The sequence below is a fragment of the Stegastes partitus genome, unplaced genomic scaffold (genome assembly GCF_000690725.1).
Source record: "Stegastes partitus isolate 25-593 unplaced genomic scaffold, Stegastes_partitus-1.0.2 Scaffold0, whole genome shotgun sequence".
Taxonomy (NCBI): domain Eukaryota; kingdom Metazoa; phylum Chordata; class Actinopteri; family Pomacentridae; genus Stegastes; species Stegastes partitus.
Window position 1 is genome coordinate 1,211,097 of NW_007577731.1, and position 21,827 is coordinate 1,232,923.

General features: G+C 43.0%; 2 protein-coding genes across 2 annotated transcripts; both read left to right on the forward strand.

Moving 5' to 3' along the window:
* Nucleotides 1-3,044: 3,044 nt before the first annotated feature.
* Nucleotides 3,045-7,198, forward strand: fbxo36b (F-box protein 36b). The gene is given in 5 exon segments (XM_008296387.1): nt 3,045-3,140; nt 4,454-4,562; nt 6,632-6,804; nt 7,008-7,131; nt 7,134-7,198. Coding segments are annotated over 5 exon segments (567 nt in total).
* A 7,322-nt stretch (nt 7,199-14,520) lies between these two features.
* On the forward strand, nt 14,521-20,615 carry grk7a (G protein-coupled receptor kinase 7a). The gene is made up of 4 exons (XM_008281165.1): nt 14,521-15,117; nt 16,540-16,995; nt 19,771-20,051; nt 20,276-20,615. The coding sequence occupies exons 1-4, from the start codon at nt 14,521-14,523 to the stop codon at nt 20,613-20,615; spliced, it is 1,674 nt and encodes a 557-aa protein (XP_008279387.1).
* The last annotated feature ends 1,212 nt before the right edge of the window (nt 20,616-21,827 follow it).

Genomic DNA, 21,827 nt, shown 5'->3' on the forward strand with positions numbered 1-21,827 from the left:
AGTTTGGTTGGCCCTTGACTACAGCCCAGCTTTTCTGCACATCTTTTCTTTATTCATGGCTTTTGTTATCACAATGGTTTTATAATATGTTAGGTAGACTCGGCAGTGACATCAGAGGGATTAATTTGTACGTTTGGTTTAAATAGTTTTTTTTTTTTTCTCTCTCTTTCTCACTATGTTTATCCTCTCCTTTTGCACTTGCATGTCATCTGTACATCTGCACATGCCACAGCTGATGTTCATGTTCGTCCTATGCTTCTGCAGTACTGTGCACAGATGGATGTTTGTTATATTGAAAAATTTAATAAAAAGATGTTGAATTAAAAAAAAGAAAGATCCCGGGTGTCCTCACCGGGACGCCAACCGGCAACCTTCTAGCTGAGAGGCAACGGTGCTAACCACGGAGACACCGTGCAGCCCCTCATTAATGTACAGTCATGCAAAAACACTACAGTTCGGCCCGTTGTTTCGTGGTGGAAATTGATCAAATACACGAATACAGTTTTAATTTCATTTTTTGGGTCAAGTTTGAATCACAGTTAGCTAAAAAAAAGTCCTTTTAATTGTGCATTGTCCCTGCATAAATAAAAGAAACAATAAACAGATGAGGTGATAAACAGGCTCTGGGGCTACATTATTAAAGAACAGAGGATAAGTTTGCTCCAGTGTTACTGGCTCTGTGGAGCTCTGTGGAGCTCTATGGACTCTGAGCATCACCTAATCTGCCATTTAGGAATTCACCATTTCTTAAACAAAAGCAGGAAAACATTTTAGTCGTTTAGGAGCTGCAGGCAAACGCTGCTCCTTTTTACCGAATTGTATGTTAGTCGGCAGTGAGACAACAATGAAACTGAACATCTCCCAAAATGAGGAAGGATGGAGAGGACATACTTATGTTTAGAGGGCATAGTTGTTATTTTATATAATAATATGATTATTGTAATGTAGTATTTTGTTTGTTCTTATCATTTTGTTTATTTCCTTAATATATATTTTTTAAATGATAAAAGTACCATTAAATCACCAGATTTAAAAGCAGCTTGTAGTTTAAATATGAATGCTATCCACCTCTAGTTACAATACATAAATAAAGGTGTGATGCATTGACTTAACAAACTGAAAAGCAATCTTTCTCCTTTAGGTAAGTGGATTTACATATTTAACAAAATATGGAAGGAAAATACAAAACCAGTATTTGCCAAAAACATATTCCTGCTCAAATGAAAGCATCTTACCGTGTTTCTTGTGGTGAATCTTCCATCCATGTTATGAGCTTGAAGTCAGGAAGGCCAGTGGAGATGAAGACACATACGGCAAAAACAAAACTTCTCTTTTTGTGGCTGAACGCAAAGGAAGCTCTGGTGCAGAATCAGAACTCTATTAGAGGTGCACCGTGGTTAAACGGCCACGATAAGAAAACACACACTTGTGTTAAACTTGTCAAAGATCCAAGCAAAGCTTTTGATAACTGACTCCACAAACAGTGAGGAAGTTACAGAAATAAGAGCTGTGAGGGAAATTTTTTTTTTTATCTGTTTGATAAGTTAAAGATCTGGAAAAAAAACCCAAAACAAAACAACTAGCATATTCTCATTGCTCTCAGAGACTCCATAAAGCCTAAACATTAAACTACCATCTTTTGCCTGAGCTGTGCTGTTCACTGCCTGTCTGAAGGTTTAGATGCTCAAGCTGTCTCTGTCAGTGTTAATGTGAAGCCAGAACGAGCACCAAAGCTGTGAGTCACAGTTGTTTCCTCTTCACTTCAGTTATGCTAAACTGGTTTAGGCTGCAAAAGACAGCAAGAAACTGCAATGGCCCATAAGTCTGAATGATAAAAACATACATGTAGTTAAGCCTAGCAAGATACACACAGAAAAAAATAACTATTTACACACTATTTGTTTATTTCTGGGCATGAATTATTCTACAGCAAAACATCCAGCTGAAGTTTCATACAGACACACAAACAGGCAAAGAGATGCCGTCTGACTGTCTAAACTTTAACTAACCTTTAGTTTTGAATTATTATATATTACTGCACAGTTTATTTAGTGGGCAAAACCTGTGGCATTGTGCTCACAGTGCTCTGGCCCTCTCATAACATTAGTACCTACAAGGTGATTTGTTCAACACATTGCTGTTCAGTTTTAATTACTGCATTTATTTCACATTTCAGTTGTCACATTATAGTATACAGGGTGTGTCAGGAGGACTAGTACCAGTGAAGCAAATACTGCTGATGAGGACTCAGCTCCATCAAGCGTCCCACAAAGTCACAACCAGCAGGCACAACACAACAGCAGATATGCTTCGTAAAATAAAGGAATACATCGCTGAAGGACTTCTTTACAGTGCATACAGAATTTTTCAACTTCATGAAGATATATTGAAATCATTATGGCTGTTATTCTTTCAGCTCTTAGATAAAATAGGACGTGACATTGTGTGATTGTAGATATTTCTCTCCAAAAAAAGAGTGGGGTAAAATCTAAAGAACCAGAATCTCCCTGCTCTCTGAAATATTAAGCAAGATCACATATTTATTACTGTCAGATATGATATTTATACATTACAAACAGTTATACAGTTCAAAATTTGGTATAGACACTGGCAATGAGGGGATTTATCTCTCTTATATATTCTTGTAAATTTTGTTGACTTTCTTCTATATTTTCTATATTTTTATTTTATTTTACTTTGCCTTCATTTTTTTTTTTACCCTAATATTCTGTGTTGTCGTTTTGCTTTGTGTGCCCCCTTTGTTGAATAGTCGTGCTGCTGTAACACCTGAATTTCCCTCTGGGATTAATAAAGTCAGTCTAATTTCTGTGAAAGCTATTTGACTATAAACAGAACGTTAAAAAAAATAAATAAATAACCTGGTGCACCAATGTTTCAGTTTTGTCCATACACGTAAAATTAAACAAAGTAGAAAGAATAAATAAATAAAAACAAACAAACAAAACAACCCGTTCTGTTCAGTTTGCGCTCCACACAACTTCTGATTGGAGGCCTCGTTGCCATGACAACACCCAAACTTGGCCATGGCGTCCCTGCTCACAGACCCGCTGTTTGATATCTCCGGACGGGGTCCCGCACCCAACAAGAACTTTTATCATTTCTCTGTCACCAAGTCAGACGTAAGTTATGGTAACTTTGAGACGAACTGTCCTTAAAACTATCCGTAAAAAAAAACCAAAACTCTCCGATTAGCTCTCCCTGTTAGCTACTGTTAGCTAACTTAAACTGCCAATAACGGTTAGCTAACGTCAGCTAAACTCCCTACAGCCACACAACTTGGATTACCGGCTGGTAGGTTACCAGAGACTGAGAGTTCATATTTAGTTTGTAAGTCACACAGGTAGAGCTCTAAAATGTCAAGTCTGAATCAGTGTCCCCTTACTTGCTATGCTAACTCCAGCTGACAGGCTATGCCATAGATATGTGTAATAAAGGCTTTTTATTATACATATCTATGGGCTATGCTAGCCGGAGTTCCTCTCCCACCCCGGCTGTCTTCTGTGGGATGTGTGTGCGCATGTGCAATCCCTCAACGTCATGTGCAATATTGTATTGTAATTGAAACGGTTTCCTAATTTATTTCTTGGTTTATGTCTCTTTTCACAGTACTTTTTATTTACGTAGTACTTTTATACTTTCCTTTTACATTTCTTAGATCTAGTTTCTGTATTTATTCTTGTCTTGTTATTGTTGTGTACCAGTTTCATTCACCACACCACAGTCCTTGTGTGTGTGAGCTCACTTAGCAATAAAAAAGCTTTTGACTCTGATTCTGATTGTTAAGTGTTAGAATAACTCTATGTTATGATCCATTGATCTTTGTGAAAAGTCTGTGAGTTAATGCTGTAAATGTCCATTACCTCTATTGATCCTTGTGAGTGTGAGATAAGGACAAGGTGTTTCTATTCTCACCCTTTCGCAGGAGGTTGCTTTCTGTTTTCTCTTCACTGTCTGTATGTAAGAACCAACGCTACATGCTTTCAGTCAGTCACCTGTTCAGAGTCTGTGCCGTACATGTTGGCTCCTTGCTGCAAGTAAAACTTTGCTTTGACTTGAGAGACGACTCTGTGAGCTGATTGGGAGCAGTTCGGACTCCACGGAAGAATTTTCCTAACATTTTTGGTCCTTTGAGCTGCATCCCAATATCCCTCCTCTGGACAGGACTGGGGCCGATGGGGCAGTGTGGGACTCCTGAAACAAAGACCTCCGTCTTGAATTAGACGTGAAAAAGAGGCCGGCCACCGCTGTACGGAGGAGGGTGACGGGATTTCAAGAACAAGTTAAGAGTCGTCACAAGTCAGGCCGAGTTTTATTCGTCTCTTTCTGTATTGTGTCTGAAAGCTGTGGAGGGTTAAACAAAAAGACTGCATTCAAGAACAAGGTTGTGTCTTTTCATAGCTGGGTGGTTCTAACTTTGACTGGTCGCCTCCAGGTGATCTGGAGATGGTGGAAGATATCTGCCAGGACCGTGGATCGCTACTCCAGGCCCGGGGAGCTGAGGGAGTCTCACCAGGACTTCCTGGATGATACTTGGCTGCATAGTAAGAACTTGATATTCCCTGCTGTGCTTGTAACTCACCATGTATGTCTTGACTTTCTATTTGTGTGTTACTTAACTGAGAAAAAGAGAAACTAATGAAAAAAAGGCAACTAACGGGCCTTTTTCACAAACCACATTTGATATGTCACGGTAGAAGAAGCGCAGCTGTAAATAATGAAACCGTCGAGGGTTGTGTTTCATTTGCCTGATTTAGTTTCAGGCTTGTCGTGTGATGCATGCTGGCACGCTTTCACGCTGTCACGCTGTCTCGGCTCACTGGAAGTGTTTCCTAGTACAGACTGTAGGTCGGACTCTGTGGTTTTCCTGTAGTGGTCAGTTAGTATGTGAAAAAGACTAACTTCTGTTTTCTGATATGTGCTTACACAGCGAGCAGGGACAGTACCAGTGAAGCAAACACTGTTGATGACGACCCAGCTCCAGACCTGGCCCACATAAATAAAATTCAGTTGATTTTAATGTTATTAGTTACACCAGGGGCTGCAGGGTGGCGCAGTTGGTAGCACTGTTGCCTCGCAGCAAGAAGGTTGCCGGTTCGCGTCCTGGTGGGGGCACCGGAATCTTTCTGCGTGGAGTCTCCATGTTCTCCCAGTGCAGCTTGGGTTCTCTCCGGGTTCTCTGGCTTCCTCCCACACAGTCCAAAAACATGTTGAGGTTAATTGGTGACTGTAAATTGTCCGTAGGTGTGAATGTGAGTGTGCTTGGTTGTCTCTAAGTGTGGCCTTACGATAGACTGGCGACCTGTCCAGGGTGTCCCCTGCCTACGCCCTGAGTCAGCTGGGATAGGCTCTAGCCCCCCCGTGACCCTAGTGAGGATTAAGCGGTGTGTAGATAATGGATGGATGGATAGTTACACCAGTGGTTTCCTGTAATGACATGTCAGAATGTAAAAAAAAAAAAAGTTGATAACAGTCATCTGCAAATTGTGTACGAGGTGTCAGAAGAGTTCCAGGACTGGTGTCACAAAAGACAGATTTCAAACCCAAACGACAAACTACCAGTTTCCCCCTTCAGACGATCAACCAGTCTACAAAGAGATCCTGCAGCGCTTGCTTCGTTCAGAGTTGTGTCAGGACCAGTGGTGGCTGCTTCAACATGACAACCTGCTCACAGTGTCCTGAGCATCCCACAGCTCGTGGCTGAGAAGAACATCTCGGTGCTGGAGCAGCCTCCCTGCTCACCCCACCTGGCTCCATGGGGTTGGTTCCTCTTCCCCAAGCTCAAGGGGGTCATCAAGGGGACCCGTTTAGAAGACATGGACGACATCAAGATGGCTGTGACGGGCGCTGCTATAGCTCACCTGGTTGAGCTGGTGTCCCATGTACAGGGGCTTTAGTCCCTGACATGGAGGTCATGAATTGGAATCCCACTTATGGCCCTTTTCTGCACGTCCTTCCCCATTCTTCTCCCCCACTTTCCTGTCTGTCTCTCAACTGCGCTCTCAAATAAAGGCAAAAAAAGGCTGAAAAAAATAACTTAAAAAAAAAAGATGGCTGTGACGACGGAGCTGAGAGGATCCCTGAAGAATCCTTCCAGGAGTGCATGGTGGCGTGAAGAGAAGGCTGGAGAAGTGGGTTAAACTCCAGGGGGATTACTATGAAGGGGAAAATTGGTAGTCTGTAGTTTGGATTTGAAATATATCTTTTGTGATACCAGTCCTGAAACTTCTCTGACACACCTCGTATTTCTGTGGCTCCCTGTTGGTAAATGGAAGGCAGCATTAAAACAGGGACCTCTCTCATTCTGTTCACAACTGCATTCGAGTGTCCTTAAAAATGCTGTAAAGTGTTTGTAGTATTGGAGAGTTCTGTTGTGTGTGATGTTTAAAAGGAAATTCATGTCCATCATTAAAAAAAAACTGACAAAAACGTACAGTTCCTGTAGACAGGTCCATATCATCGGCTTTGACGACTGCAGATGATCACATATCGCATCATTTTTTAGCAAATTCTGTTGTTGATGGTTGTTTTATATTCTGATGTGTCACGTGAATGTGAGAAGACACTGATGCTTGAATATGCATGACAGATAAAACACTGGGCTTCTTCCCAGGTGAGGTCAGGATGGTTTTTGGCCGTGGAGTCTTGCAGTATGCCGAAGCTTTGTGCCAAGGACATTGTGATTATCTGGAGCGCCTCCCTGATTCCTTGCTTCTCCGGATAATAAATTATCTGGAGCTTGAGGATGTGGGTCAGCTTGGACGAACATCACGCAGGTTCAAGCGGGTGAGAGACAAATAACTTGCTGCCAAAAATAATTTGTATCTCCAGATAGACGATATTTAAATCTGATTTTTAAGGTTTTAATCGCTGGACATTTTGTCTTCTGTCTGTCATTATAAATAAACGGTTGTCAATCGTGATATGATTCTCTATTCTGAGATGGTTTAGTGTAATATTCCTTTGACTTTCTCACTTCTGCTCCTCAGCTATGTGGGTCGGAGGAGTTTTGGGAGCAGGCTGTGCGTCGGCGCTGCTACACGGTTTCGGCTGACGCTGCATCTCTGGCGCTAGAGGTGGGCTGGCGCAGCATCTTCTTCACCAGCAAGCTACAGCTGCAGAAGTTGATCATCCGCAGGAGGCTGAGAACCGAGGAGCAACAGGAAGGACGTGTTTCTGACTCAGAGGAATCTCCTGATGGACGCTCAGAGGGAACCCAGACAGTCAGTTCTGAGGAGGAGTCTCTCCCTGGCATTATCTGCGATCCGAGCCTTGGCAGCGACAGCGACACAGGCTTTGATACCAACTCCTTCTCTGATGCTGACCTTGATCCGTATCCTAAACCAGAGGCCAGCTCTGATTCCTGCCAGCCTGTGCTCGACCAGTTCTCGGAGGACATGAAATATTACGAGGTAGAGACACCGGAGCAAAGCAGTGCCCAGAGAGACGGCATGGGAGACTGTAGCACAGAGCCAGACAGAGCGTGAGTTAAGCCTCACATCACATGTTGCCCAATCCCTGCCTTCCAGGGTTTCTGTTATACTAATATGGCATTTATGAAGATTCCATATCTCTAAATAGGCTTTGCATTGATTATCTGTAATGTGTCAAACATACAGCTAGTTTTGATTGTTTGTTTGATGTTCCTGAGTCACTCACAGAACTTTTAACAGTAAATCCACCGTGCCATGATTTAAAATATATAGAAGAACAACAAACGATACGATGAGGAGATTACGTTCGTTTTAATGTACAAGTACTAATATGCAGCACTGTAGTTCAAAAATGTAGAAATAAATGGAATATGCAGCATCTGATTCTGCTGTCTGGCTGATGTCATTCATGAACTAAGAATCCACTCATCAGTTAGTCTGGATGAGGATCCGCTTCACTTGAAAGAACACAAACACGGTGCGTGATGATGAGGTAGTTATATGTTAATGCAGGCTGAGTAACAAATCAACACAATGCTTCCCTTTAACTGGAGTTATTCACTATATCCTTTTATAAGAAAGTAATAAGTTGTTGTAGAGTGAACCTGGAACAGTTCAGAAGAATGCAGACAGTACGCAGGTCGGCAGGTTTCTCTAGCACAAAAAAATCACATTATGCTGAGTAGGAGTTATTTGGGAATTGCTATTTGAATCACTATTTGACCCTGTTATTTATGCTTCTTTCCATTGCAATGTTTTCACAAGAAAGAAGGAGGAACAGCCTGAGTCTCTGTGATTATAACAGTGTCGCCCTGCATTCCCCAACTCTAGCCTCAGTCACGCCTACAACACTGCTAACAGGAAGGGACAAAAATATCCTTGTCAGGTTCCCAAGAACTTTAATTTAGTCTCACTTTCATGATTTCATTTCTTGAATCAAATCAGTATCTGGGGGCTGCCAGGTGTCTCGGTGGTTAGCACCGTTGCCTTGCAGCTAGAAGGTTGCTGGTTGTCGTCCCGGTGAGGACACCCGGGATCTTTCTGCGTGGAGTCTCCATGTTCTCCCCATGCAGCGTGGGTTCTCTCTGGGTTCTCTGGCTTCCTCCCACAGTCCACAAACATGCTGAGGTTAATTGGTGATTGTAAATTGTCCGTAGGTGTGAATGTGAGTGTGCTTGGTTGTCTGTCTCTAAGTGTAGCCCTGTGATAGACTGGTGACCTGTCCAGGTGAACCTGCCTTCACCCTGAGTCAGCTGGGATAGACTCCAGCCCCCCACCACCCTAGTGAGGATTAAGGTGTAGAGATGATGGATGGATGGATGGATGGAGAACCATATCTGGCCTTTAATCTGACATAAAGCCAGCGTTACACATGTAGTGGTTGTATATAAAATGTAAGGACCATTATTAACTGAATTTACGCTGTATTTGATATTTGTCTTACAAGAATTGTTGACATTTTTGCACACATTGGCTAAACTACTGCCCAAAGACAATTAAGATCATTTTGAGTTGGATTTACCTTCAATATTCTTATAATAAATAATCAATCAACAGGAAATATCAATAAAACTGCAGCTGTTATAATAGATATTACAATTATAGATAAAGTATAACAATGCTGTGTGGGAAGTACGTAGAACTATTCTCCTTTTATATAACTGATTTGATTATCTGACACCTGGGCTACTAATTGAACACCACAGTCCAATCATTTATCATCACTTCTGAGGGCTGTCGGGGATTCTGTCCAGAAGATCTCAGACAATGAGCAAAAATGAAGCTTTCTCTTTCAGTGTCTTTGTTTTATCGTACGACAGAGGAAGACCAGTGTCTCAGCAAGGTACGAGGGTACCAACGGCTTTGGCCAGGTCCGTATCTGACAAGTGGATTATAGATACATCATGATCTGGATTCCTGGACGACACAGATGCCGTCTGTGAGTTTTGATGGGATTATGAGTGTAGTGCACACAGAGGAAAGTCCCCTAGGGGGCACAAGCCGCTAGTGCTACTGGTACGTTCTCTGACGTCTGACATCGTTCTTTGCTCTGCTTTCCCATCTCACTTTTTTCCACCCCCACTTTACGCCCTGCTGTACGTTCTGATGGAAGTGAATGGATTATGGGTGGTTTTGTTGTGAGTGTGGTCCTGGAACCACCCCAAACACAGTTCTGAGTTCTTTGGAAGGTGTTTAAATGTCTTTCTTTCTTTCTTTCTGTGGGCAGATTTTTTTTTTAATTTGTTCAGTGCTGTACATATATGACATGGTGAATTAACATATGGCTAAGTACAGCTATGACACAGTGAGATATGTGCAAGCGTCATGAGACTTGTCAGATGTGCAGCTGTGATCAAAATGAACTCCCTCTGCGAAGTGAATTTTCTGATTAAAGACGTAAACAGAGGTGGACCTCAGACAAGGATGAGCCAGAAGTGAGCAGCAGCTACCTGAGCCGCTGGCCTGCACCGAGCCTCCTTAAAGGGACATTTCACCAGCACTTCTAAATGTTACCTGTGCTGCTGACTCTCCTAACTTTGCTTTACCGTGTCTCTAGATGTCATATCAAGTCCTTAAAATGCCTAAACGGCCAGATCGATGCACGATTTGTAAATCTGCAACTTGCTTCCTGACTGTTTTGGCCGGTCCTTGTTCAGCTCCACAGATTTCCTCTGAAACTTCCAGGGCTTGCAGAACCTTGTGTCCACAGACTGTGCAGGACAGTTGAAGTTATGATAGACGGATGCCTCTAAACAAACCTGCTGTGTGTGGGAGCCTGAGCGATCGGTGCCAGCTCGCTGCCAGATGGTAATCTGACGGTGAGCTCATTTCCTCTCTTCACCTGAGGGTTCACCACACATATCCTCAGATCTGATAAAAGCACATGCCAAGTCAAACACTGATCTTCAGTTCATTAAGGACTTGCTTATCGTCCAGTCTCGGATCAGGGAGGTGTTTTGTTCCCGTTACACACCTGTAGCTGTTCTAGTTCTTTGACTAGGGGAGGATTGGAGTCTCCTGGGTTCTGTGAAATCACCTCCCCTTCAGCACCTCACTTCCTTTACTGTAATGCTATCAGTTCACAGCCTCTCTCTCCCTAAAAGAGCAGAGGAAAGGCCATCCCCAACCTCAAATTTAGCTTCGGCCTCTTGACCTAGGCCAGCTCTGGAGCTTTACGCCCTTCACCTTGCATGGGATGAGATGATGAGGTAGAGGTTGCACATTACATTTCTGCTCTGTGTCTGGTTCATTTGAGAGCTGCATGACTGTTGTGCACCTACATGTGGATATCTCATTTCCTCCTGTGCATAAAGTGACTCTATAACTCTCCTGATGCTTACTGAGAAAAGAGCAGAACCCTTCGGACACGCTGCAGCTGCATAGGACTGTTTTTCAATTGAAACCTGTAGATGGGGCGCCCCTATAGCTCACCTAGCTGAGCGGTGACCCATGAGCAGGGTCTATAGTTCCCTGATGCAGTGGTTGTGGGTTCGACTCCCGCTCACGACCCTTTGCTGCAGGTCTCTTCCTGTTCTTCTTCCCTCTTTCCTGTCTATCTCTACTGCTCTAAAATTAAAAAAAAAGGCAAAAAAAGCCCCAAAAACATATTAAAAAAAAAAAAACCCGTTCAATGTGCTTTGTTTGCAAGCACCTTCATAAAAATCCCTGTTTCATATCTTTTTGCTCTGCTGAGTTCCTGCAGCTCTTCCGGGAATATTTTCTCTCCTCTGTCGCTTTTTGTGGACTGGAGGCCTTAAGAGGATTGAGTCCGACCACGTAAAGACCACGTTATGGACCATGTGGGATGCTCTGCCCATCTTAACCTTCACCATCTCCTCAGGAGCAGCTAATCGTCCCAAGGTTGAAGGAGCAGGCTGGTCAAGGATCAAGCATCAAGATCAGAGACGATGAAACATTTAAAACAAGAAGAGTCGTGGACGCTACTCCACAGCACACGACTGGTGCTGTACATATGTTTTCCTCCCAGTATTTATTAGTGATGAGCCCTTCATGGCTGCTGGATGAGCAGAGATAAGTAAAGAGGAGACCTACAGAGTGAGTGAACCCTCAGCTTACCCCTCTCTGCCTCCTCTGACCTACTAAAAGGTGAAGCCTGTGGCCTCTTTTCATCCACTCAGGAGGCTTACGTGCTTCACTGACACTATGATCCATTTACAACATGACTGACATTTGACGTCTGATATTTATGGCCGTTGTCTTTAACTGGCAAGATCTTTCTTTAACATTTAATAGCGTAGTTGGGTGAAATATTAATAAATAACCTGCAAGCTGAGCTAATGTTCTTTGCCACTGCTTGTGTTTCTGTTCTTTCCTCAGTGCTCCTCGCTCCACTTTCCATCGATAACTATGGATTATTTTTCTTTCTGTCTGAAAATATGTCCCCCTTTGACCCCGGCTGATCAGCGTGGGTGTCTTCTTGGGGCTTTGCAAGTCAAAAGTTCTGAGATTGGAGCTCTCTGACGGCAAGCAAAGCCCTTGATCTTCTGCAGGGCACTGACAGCTTGAGACCATTTGAGAAAGGATTAGCTAATATTATCCAAAGGTTTATCGTACTGAATTAGCTGACATCACCATAGCTGTAGCGTTGGGGGTCACTGCCGATAGCAGCAGAGGAAGGAAAAGGCTAGTTTATCATAACATATGTGCAAAAATGAAGTGGAGTGATGCAACTGTGAAATGCAAATGCTGACTTAATGCAGTGTACGTGCATATTTTAATGCTGCCTAATGCCAGAATGGCCACGAGACAGGACAACAGACTGACACAGGTAGCAATGTTGCCTGATATCTGTGGACTTTTCCTCTCTTGTATGTGCGTAGTGTCACTGTTGGGTATCGGCTGTATCACGACTCTCCAGTTTAACCTCCGTCTGTCACATGACTGAGGTCATACTCCTCCGGCTTTTTTATAAATCCGCAGAAAGAAGCTCTAGCGCCAAACTAAACGGATCCTCTGAGTTGACTCTAGACTTGCTGCAAAGCCCCACCAGGCATTTGAAAACATTTTTGTGGTTTTATTTTTATTTTTTTTATGCTAAGATAATTTTTATTTGTTGCTGAGCAACTGACAGATGCGGAATAAGAAAAAAAATTACCAGCCGTTATAGTGTAAGCAGTGGTTGGGTTCTGTGATTGCTAATGACACCAAAGACATTTATGTGCTTTACCACTAATATACAGCGCCTAACAAATTCATTAGACCACCACCCAATGTCACAGCTGCCCTAACTTAACAACACTGATAATTACTAAAATAATTTCCTATGTCTCTGTACTGGTTAACTCACCAGTATGTAGAAGCTCTTCAACTGAAATTATATTCTTAATGCTAAAATATAATTATTATTGTTATCCAGGAATTTTCAGATTTACTGTTTTCCAGAAAAAAAAGAAAACATAGTAAAGGATGTTGTTAAGTCTTGATTAATATGTCAAATTATACCTGTTTACTTCCATTCCTGAACAGAAAAATGAGTTTTAGTGGTTGAATGATTCATTTCCGACCTCTCAGAGAAGCCCAGTGGCTCAGATTTGGGTGTTAAAGGTGAATTCAGTTTGAAATTCCTCAGTCCTGCTCAAAATGGTAAAACGTAGAGAACTGAGTCACATTAAAGATGCTGGATGGTCTATGCAGTGCTTAACAAATTAGATAGGAAGTCTAATAAATTTGTTAACCACTGTGCATGCATTACTTTTTAATATCTAAAATATGGAGCAGATTTTTGTGCCACAAATTCCCAAACAATATTGCAATGTGAAACTACTGACGTGTGGCATGGTATTTTGGATAAATATTAAAATGATAAACATCTTAACCCTATTCAGGACAAGAAAGAACATGTGCAAAATATTAGTTGGTATTCTTTATAGACTTCTATATTATTTTAAATAAATGTTCTGATCAGTTGACGTAGTTTTGGTTCCAAATACACGACAAATGTCCCTCTTTTTATATTAAAAAAAAAACATATGAAAAGCAAAACATGTCACCTAAACCAAATGGCCTGGGGTCCAAAAGACCCCAAAAGTCCTGAACAGGGTTAAATGTGACCTGATTAGATAAAACATTTTTTTAAAAAAAAAAAAAAAAAAAAGTCATCTGTCAGTAAACCAACTCTTAAACATCTGTTTGCCTCCAGATGATTATTTAGCCACAGTCGGCCCTGCAGTGTTTGTCTTTACAGTGAATTCACATTTTGGTGAAGTCGTGACAGTCCGTATGTCACGTAAACATTTGTTTAGAACATTCACAGTAGTTGTCATCTTAAAGTGGCGATCATTAATGAATGAGGGTAAATTCGGAGAACGAGCGAGTGTGAGGGCAGAATCAGAGGCAGACAGATTAGGAGTAAGCTCTCTGGACTAGCTGCTCTGCTGAGCTTGGGAGGAGGAACAGCAAGAACACGGGGCTGGACGCAGAGGATGCTGTGCCAAACCTGGGCCGAGAGCTGAAGCTAAAACATTTCACCAGCATTCTGTGGCTTCAAAAACTGTCTTATCTTCTATGTGCATGTTCCAATATCATACGTACATACCAAACCAAACAGCACTTGACAATCTCACAACGCTCACAAGAGGAACCCCCAAAACTACTGCTACATATATATATTTTTTTAAATGATGTCTTTGTTTTTCAGGAGAACTTCACGTTGATTTTTGATCTTTTAGTGCTTCACCAGTTAATGCACAGTCAACAGAACCCACTGAACAACCAGTTAGACTGCTGAACACCATGAACAAATATAGAGGACCACAAAGCCTCTTAAGGCAGAGCCCGCTTACGATTCCCTTTCCGTGCACAGCATCCTTGAATAGACCACACAAAGATCCTTAAGCCAAAATCCCTCCCTGGTATTTAATTCTAAATGAGTAATTACTGGGTGTGTCAGTGTGTCTTAGGTTTGCAGGTAGGCTGGGTGAAGGAGCTCATTTGCACGCTGGCTTTGGAGCGAATTGCACACACACATTTTGAAAGTAAGAGGGTATCTGTGGGCAGCCGCTGAAGAACCCAGTCACTTAGGGGGGACAGACCACATACAGCCGCCAAGATGTGTGACATGGGGGGACTGGATAACCTGGTGGCCAACACGGCCTACCTAAAAGCCCAGGGTGGTGATGACAAGGAGATGAAAAAACGCCGCCGGAGCTTGTCTCTCCCCAAGCCTGACCAATGCGCTGCGGTGCGAAGTTCCCTCGAGAAGGACTTTACAATGATTTGTGAACGGCAGCCTATTGGCAAAAAGTTTTTCCGCGAGTTCCTGGCAAGTAAAACTGAGTTCAAGCTCGCCGCTGATTTCCTGGATGAGTTTTACGACTGGGATCTGGCCGAAGGTCCAACGAAAGACAAGTCACGCACAAACATCATCAACAAGTACTGCAAGGCCGACTCCAAGAACTTCATGTCCTTTCTTACCGGGGAGCCTGCTGAGAAATGCAAGTCAGTCACAGAGGCCAACTTTGAAGAGGTGATGAAGAGCAAGGTCCAGGAAGGTGTACGGGAGTTTCTGAAAAGCAAACCCTTCACAGAATACCAGGCGAGCCCATTCTTTGATAAATTCCTCCAGTGGAAAGAGTACGAGAAACAGCCCATCAGTGACAAATACTTCTATGAGTTCAGAACTCTGGGAAAAGGAGGCTTCGGAGAGGTAAGCGTACAAATGCATCTACATATACTTGTGAAACCTCTTTTGAACCGTGTGTTATGAATAATTTATCTTTCAACACTGACTTTAGTTGCAAAAGTTCTCCTCGGATTCCTCAGATAGAATGCAGCGTCTGCTCGAGTCTTTGGAAAACCCAAAGCCGCAGAGGTGTATTGGCTTTGAAGTATAAAACATGATGTGGATTTATCTTGTCTCAAGCTGTCCATAATGTTGTGTGCCAGACAGTCATACCTCCTAAAGTGGAACATGTAAAACACACCAAGTCAGCAGCTAAGAAAGCAAAATGATTCACCAGGAGATTGTTTCAAGGTCATATGTTTTTAAAGACTGCTAAAGGCTGCATATGGACGACATGTGCAACAATATTCAACATGTGTGTTGATTGCAGGGACAGAAAATAACAGCAGTGAACAAAATGCATTGTTGACACCGATGGGACATATCGGACGAAAATCAAAGTAACACTGGCATACTGTCATGGCTTAGCCTAATAGCATCAGGTGCAAATATAGAGGACCTACGACTGATCCCTGAGGAACTTGTTTTCTAAATCAAGCTCTTAGAAAACAAGCTATCTATCTATCTATCTATCTATCTATCTATCTATCTATCTATCTATCTATCTATCTATCTATCTATCTATCTATCTATCTATCTATCTATCTATNTATCTATCTATCTATCTATCTATCTATCTATCTATCTATCTATCTATCTATCTATCTATCTATCTATCTATCTATCTATCTATCTATCTATCTATTTATCTATCTATCACTGAACCGTCTTTTTGTTTAAACTGCTAATGCATCACTGTATATCCAATGGAAAGCATGTGGTCCCGTGTTCAGAGAAAGGAATAAAAATGTAAACCAAATATTGACTTAAAGGTGTAAGAGAGACAATTAGCAAATTCACAATGGTCAAACTGACAAAGATCAAGCTAGGCTGCCTCCTTCAACCAGTTTTGTTGCCTTGCATCCCGCTAGTGATTCCATATCAGAGTCCAGAGAGTCAAGAGAAACTATGAGGCAAAGCAACAACAAAAACCGTCTCAGGTGTCATAAAAGCAGGAATGTTTGTGATTATATCAATTATGAAGTCATGGATATCTGATGCAATGGATTTATGAATTAAAATATCTGTCTCATCTATTTGATTTGATAAACTGTGATAAAACTAAAGCAAAACACCTTCACATTTTAAAGGTTTCCCCCCAATTTTTTATTTTTTTTGCTCAGTTACACTTTCAAACAAAGACCTACAGAGATCTTGGTCTTTTTATTAGTAGAAGGTCCATCTGTAAACCTGGTGCCAGAAGATCATGCTTTGTTTGTTTGAATGAATCGAAAGAAAACATTTGGCATAAGAAGCCCTCATTTTTAACTCTGTCTCTCTCTCCAGGTGTGTGCTGTTCAGGTGAAGAACACAGGCCAGATGTACGCCTGCAAGAAGTTGTGTAAAAAGCGACTGAAGAAGAAAGGCGGTGAGAAGATGGCCCTGTTGGAGAAGAAGATCTTAGAGAAGGTTAACAGCCTGTTTCTGGTCAACTTGGCCTACGCTTACGACAGCAAGACCCACCTGTGCCTTGTCATGACCCTGATGAATGGAGGAGACCTCAAGTACCACATTTACAACATAGGCTACGATGGCAAGGGTGTGGACAAGGGCATCGAGATGAAGCGCATCATCCACTACACGGCACAGATCACCACTGGCATTCTCCATCTGCATGAGATGGATATTATATATCGTGATATGAAGCCGGAGAACGTGTTGCTGGACAGCCAAGGCCAATGTCGACTCTCCGATTTGGGTCTGGCCATAGAGATCGCTCCAGAGAAGACTGTCACCCAGATGGTGAGTAGATGTAAAATATAACAAAGGAATTCTGGTTGCAATAGCAGATGGCTTCTTTTTCCCACTTCTGAACATGGTTAGGAACACCAAGCGCACCAGGAGCCATGAGGAAACTGTCTAGCAAGAACATTTTCCATCATGAATAAAAATCTCAAACGGGCCTTTTTTTGTTACTCAAAGTTTCTGACGTTGCATACACTAAAGAGCAGGTGAAACTCGTCCCCTAATTCTGTCATTTCAGTCAGTTTATCATCTTAAGACCACACACACTAACTGAGAAAGTTCAAACAGAGACCAGTGGCTGTTGGGTGGTACCTCCTCTACATCCCCACCCTGTCTGTGTTCAGTTAACTGAGGTTGGAGCTAAAAACTGATCTCCGGTTCTGGACAGACTGTCAATCTTGGCGGGGTTTTTACTTTAAATCCGGACAGGGATTACTGGATTGCCTAAAGATCTGTGCAATGAGAGTCTCTGACTCCATTATATAACTCTTTCGATCCTTTAGTGGTCAGATTATAGCTCGGCCATTTATAGGCCACCGTTTTGTGCAGGGGCTACGCTACCGACCTTGGAGGTCTTGTTAAAGTGGCAGCTGCTCAGTTGTAAGAAGGTTTCCCTGAACAACTTGACTGCAGAGATTTAGTTATTACCTCTGTCAAGGAGGTGATGTTTTCATGAGCGCCTGTACGTCTGTCAGCAGCAGTATGCTGAAACTACCGAGCCAGTTTTCATGAGTTTTATGGAGAGGTGGTGCATGTGCAAAGGAAGTGCAAAGGAAGTGCAAAGGAAGTGCATCTTCAGTCTTGGAGCAGATCTGGTTTGGTTTGCAAAACTGCACATTGTAAAAGAGTGGACAATGAATACTGACAGAGGTCTGCACTCTCTGAATGTCCCTCTAGTTTCTATTAACTCTGCTGCAGTTGCTTCCTGCAACACTTTATGAAGCCTGTAATTCTTCTTTTTGTTTGTACCATATCATGTTGTTGTTATTAATGAGTTTATGATGCTGCACCACACTGACTGCATTAGCTGAAGATTTTTGACAAACTAGCAAAAAAAAACCAAGTTTGTCAGTGTGACAGAGTTTTATGAGTCTGTCAAATCCATCACTGAGCTTTAAAAATTATTATTATTTTACCAAAATCTTGATTTTGCAGACTACAATCTTATAAAGTGACCAACAGAAGGCCCCTATTTTCAGTCCTTGTTGTACCTACAGTATATTACAGGCCAACTGATAACCTGTAGACCTGAAAAGATGAAGAATTTTGCAGCAGGGTTTCTACAGAACTTTCTTGCAGGAGCAAAGAGTAAAGCTCTTGGCTCTATGAAAGTCCAGTAAGCTCATTATCCAGCGCTCTGATGCTCCTCAGCCAGCCAAAGTGACTGGGCTAACCTCCTACAGGCAAGGCTGGCTTTGGTTCTCTAATCCTCTTAGTGGGCATTACACAAGTCTGTCCCTGATTAGATTGACAGATCCAGGTAAAACATACACTAAATATGTTTATATATGGTAGTTTGCAAACAAGGTAACTTTATCCTGGCTGAAAAATGTCGAGAGGCTAATCTGGAGGATAATCTAAAATTAGATAAGCGCTGATGTTCGGTTTGCTGCCTGGATGGTCGTGCATGAAGCAGTTTTAATAGGCGTAGTTCAGGAGAAGCTGAAGTGCAGTTCAGCAGAGTTGCATGCTGGGTATCTTTGTATTGGGACATTGGATCAGCGTCCAGCCCTGCTTCAGTTTGATCAATGATGTTGTAGTATCATGCCTTCACTAATCAGTCAGAGGGGTCTGTCTAAGCACATTTGTGGATCTGCGGTGAAGTAATGCCGCACTGGTTAAATCACAGGTCAGAGCTAGAAGCACCAGAAGTCTCTGGTGATTACAGTCGCTCATGCTAACGAGTTTAACAGCAGAAATTGAAAAGCCATCCATCAATTAGCTATACTTTGAGGGTCACAGATGGCCGGGGCTTATCCCGGCTGAGAGGCGGGGTATACTACGGGCAGGCCACCACTCAGTCACAGGGCCGACACGTAACAGGCAGCAATTTAGAGCTGCCAATTAACCTGCATGTCTTCGACCTGTGGGTGGAGGCGCACGGAACACATGCCAAGTCCACACGCCGGTCCCTGTATCCGCAGAACACATAAATAGGAGCACTCTGAGCTCATAGTAAACGTCTGTTACTGCATTTAGGTGACTATGAAAGGACAGCGCATCCTATAATCCTCATATGCAGCTCTGTGCCAGTTTGCTGCGTATGTGCGTTGGTTGTACATCAGAGGCTACGTGTCGTCTGGATGTATTTCTGTTGCTGGCTGTAGAATCCAAAAATGGCCGTGACTTATATAAGAGGCTGGACAACTCTGTCAACTCTGTCAGTGTGCAGACACACATAACTCTTGACAGGCAGTAGGCTTAGCATTAGGATTAAAGCTCCTGGTCCGAGGCTGCAGATCAGGTCGTGAACGGAGGGGGAGGGAGGGGCGGAGTGTGTAGTGGTGCAGAAGAGCAGGAAGAAAGTGGGGAACAGAGCTAAAGGTGAAAGTCAGAGAGAGAAGATGCAAAGACTTGATTATGATTTCCGACTCCCTGCTTCTGTTGAGGTGTAAGGTGTGCATGCACTGAATTTCAATTCAAGAGTCTCAGAAGACTCTAATCACACAAACATGTCATGCTTCCTAATAGATACCTAATGTGATCATGTGTAGATGTATCTGATACTCACTCACATCACTGCTACTCCCACCTCTCCTCTCCCTCGTCCAGGCTGGTACCGGAGCCTACATGGCCCCTGAGATCCTGACCAAAACCCCGTACAGGACATCAGTGGACTGGTGGGCCCTTGGGTGCAGTATCTATGAGATGGTGGCCGGCTACACACCGTTCAAAGGCCCCGAGAGCAAAAAGGAGAAGGTGGAGAAGGAGGAGGTGCAGCGCCGTATCACCAACGAGGAGCCGAAGTGGGAGCACAAGTGTTTCGATGCCCCCACCAAAGACATCATCCAGCAGTTCCTCAAGAAAAAGATAGAGGAGCGCCTCGGCATGAAGTAAGAGGGGCTTTTGTGTTGCGTGGCTATGAGCTGATGTGTAGCTGCACAAAGTTGCTTTTATTTCATTTGTGTTTGAGATTAGTTTCCGATATCACTGCAGAATATGATTCAATATTAAGGAGAAGTTTACGAGCATCCTGGTTCAGCGTAGGAGCTCTAGTTTTGTCTGACATTGCAGTTTTGAACCTCTGACGGAGAAGTTTTTTGTGCCTTTTCTTTAGGAACAACCTGGAGGATCCCAGGAAGCACGAGTGGTTCAAGACCATAAACTTCCCCCGACTGGAGGCAGGACTAGTGGATCCTCCGTGGGTCCCCAAGCCCAACGTTGTCTACGCCAAGGACACCGGCGACATCGCAGAGTTCTCCGAGATCAAGGGCATCGAGTTTGACGCCAAGGATGACAAATTCTTCAAGGAGTTCGCCACAGGTGCAGTGCCCATCCCGTGGCAGCAGGAGATGATTGACACTGGACTGTTCGATGAGCTCAATGATCCCAACCGGAAAGAGGGTGGAGGAGGTTTTGATGATGAGAAGAAGTCTGGCACGTGTATATTGCTGTGAGCAGCCACATGTTTGATACGAAACACCAGTAATAACGGTCAGTTTTGTTTTCTCAGTCACATGCAAAGTAACACGTGTAAAAAAAAAATAGAAAGGATCATGTTTTCTGAGAGGCGAGCGTCTTTGATGAGGAAGACGTACCAACCCTCTCCTGTCAGGATGCTCATGGTTTAGAGATCAGCTGCTCTTGAGGCAAAGTTCAGTAAAATATGAAGGCTGGGAGGATGTTCTTAGCATCTCTCTGTGGTTCACAGCTTTTCGTTGTAGACTTGCAGCCATGTTGACCATAAATGACAGCTAGTAAAAAGTTTTCATTAAGGACACTAGTGCTAGGGGAAGTAAGCCAGGAATACTAAATCGCTTTATGAAGACAGCGTCGAAATTAGGAAATGTTTGCAGTATTACCAGCTGAAGCGACGTTGCTGCCTTCAGGACTGTACATGTAGAACTTTGAATGATCTTCTAGACCTTGAACTGGTCCAGTTCTAGTGAACTGTGTAATTGTAATTGGACAGCACTTTGATGCCCTGTATTGACGCCATCATGAGGCCACACTGTTTCTACAAGGAAAAGTGCTTTTTAACCGCATGTGGAAGAGATAACTGTAGTGTCTGATTAAACGCTGTGATCCTGAAGCTCACAACTACACCGCATTTACATCCAGGTGGTGATCCTTCCACCCGACAGTTTAGTTTTGTAAAAACTATTAAAAGCAATTGTTGCGATTGTATGTATTGTAAATAAAGAACTATATCTATATCTATGCACAGAGAGAAAGGGAACGTTGTAAGTAATGTAAAGTGTAGGACGATTGTAAATGAAGAATACCGAACACCTCTTCTCTGAGTCCCTCTGCTGTTGGTGCTACGAGGCTCAGCTTGTGAGAAAGGCAGACTGGAGCCCGGGGATGCTGTGGGACAGACGAGTGCAGACGGAGCAGCTCATTGCTGCTCGTGAAGGAGGGAAACTTAGAGGAGTTGGGCCATAACTTCCTGTACCAGGAATGCGCAGGTTGCGCTGTCCATGACCCTGAAGCGCTGCAATAATTCAGGGATCTTAGTTGGAAACGAGTGTAAATAACTCAAATTAGCCAGATGCTGAAAAAGGTTCCACTGTTTTGGTATTTGAGCCGAGTCTAGAGACTTGGGCTATAGTTCAAAGAGAATCCTTGTAATTCTTGTTTACTTGTCTCAGGGTAACGATGTGAGTTTT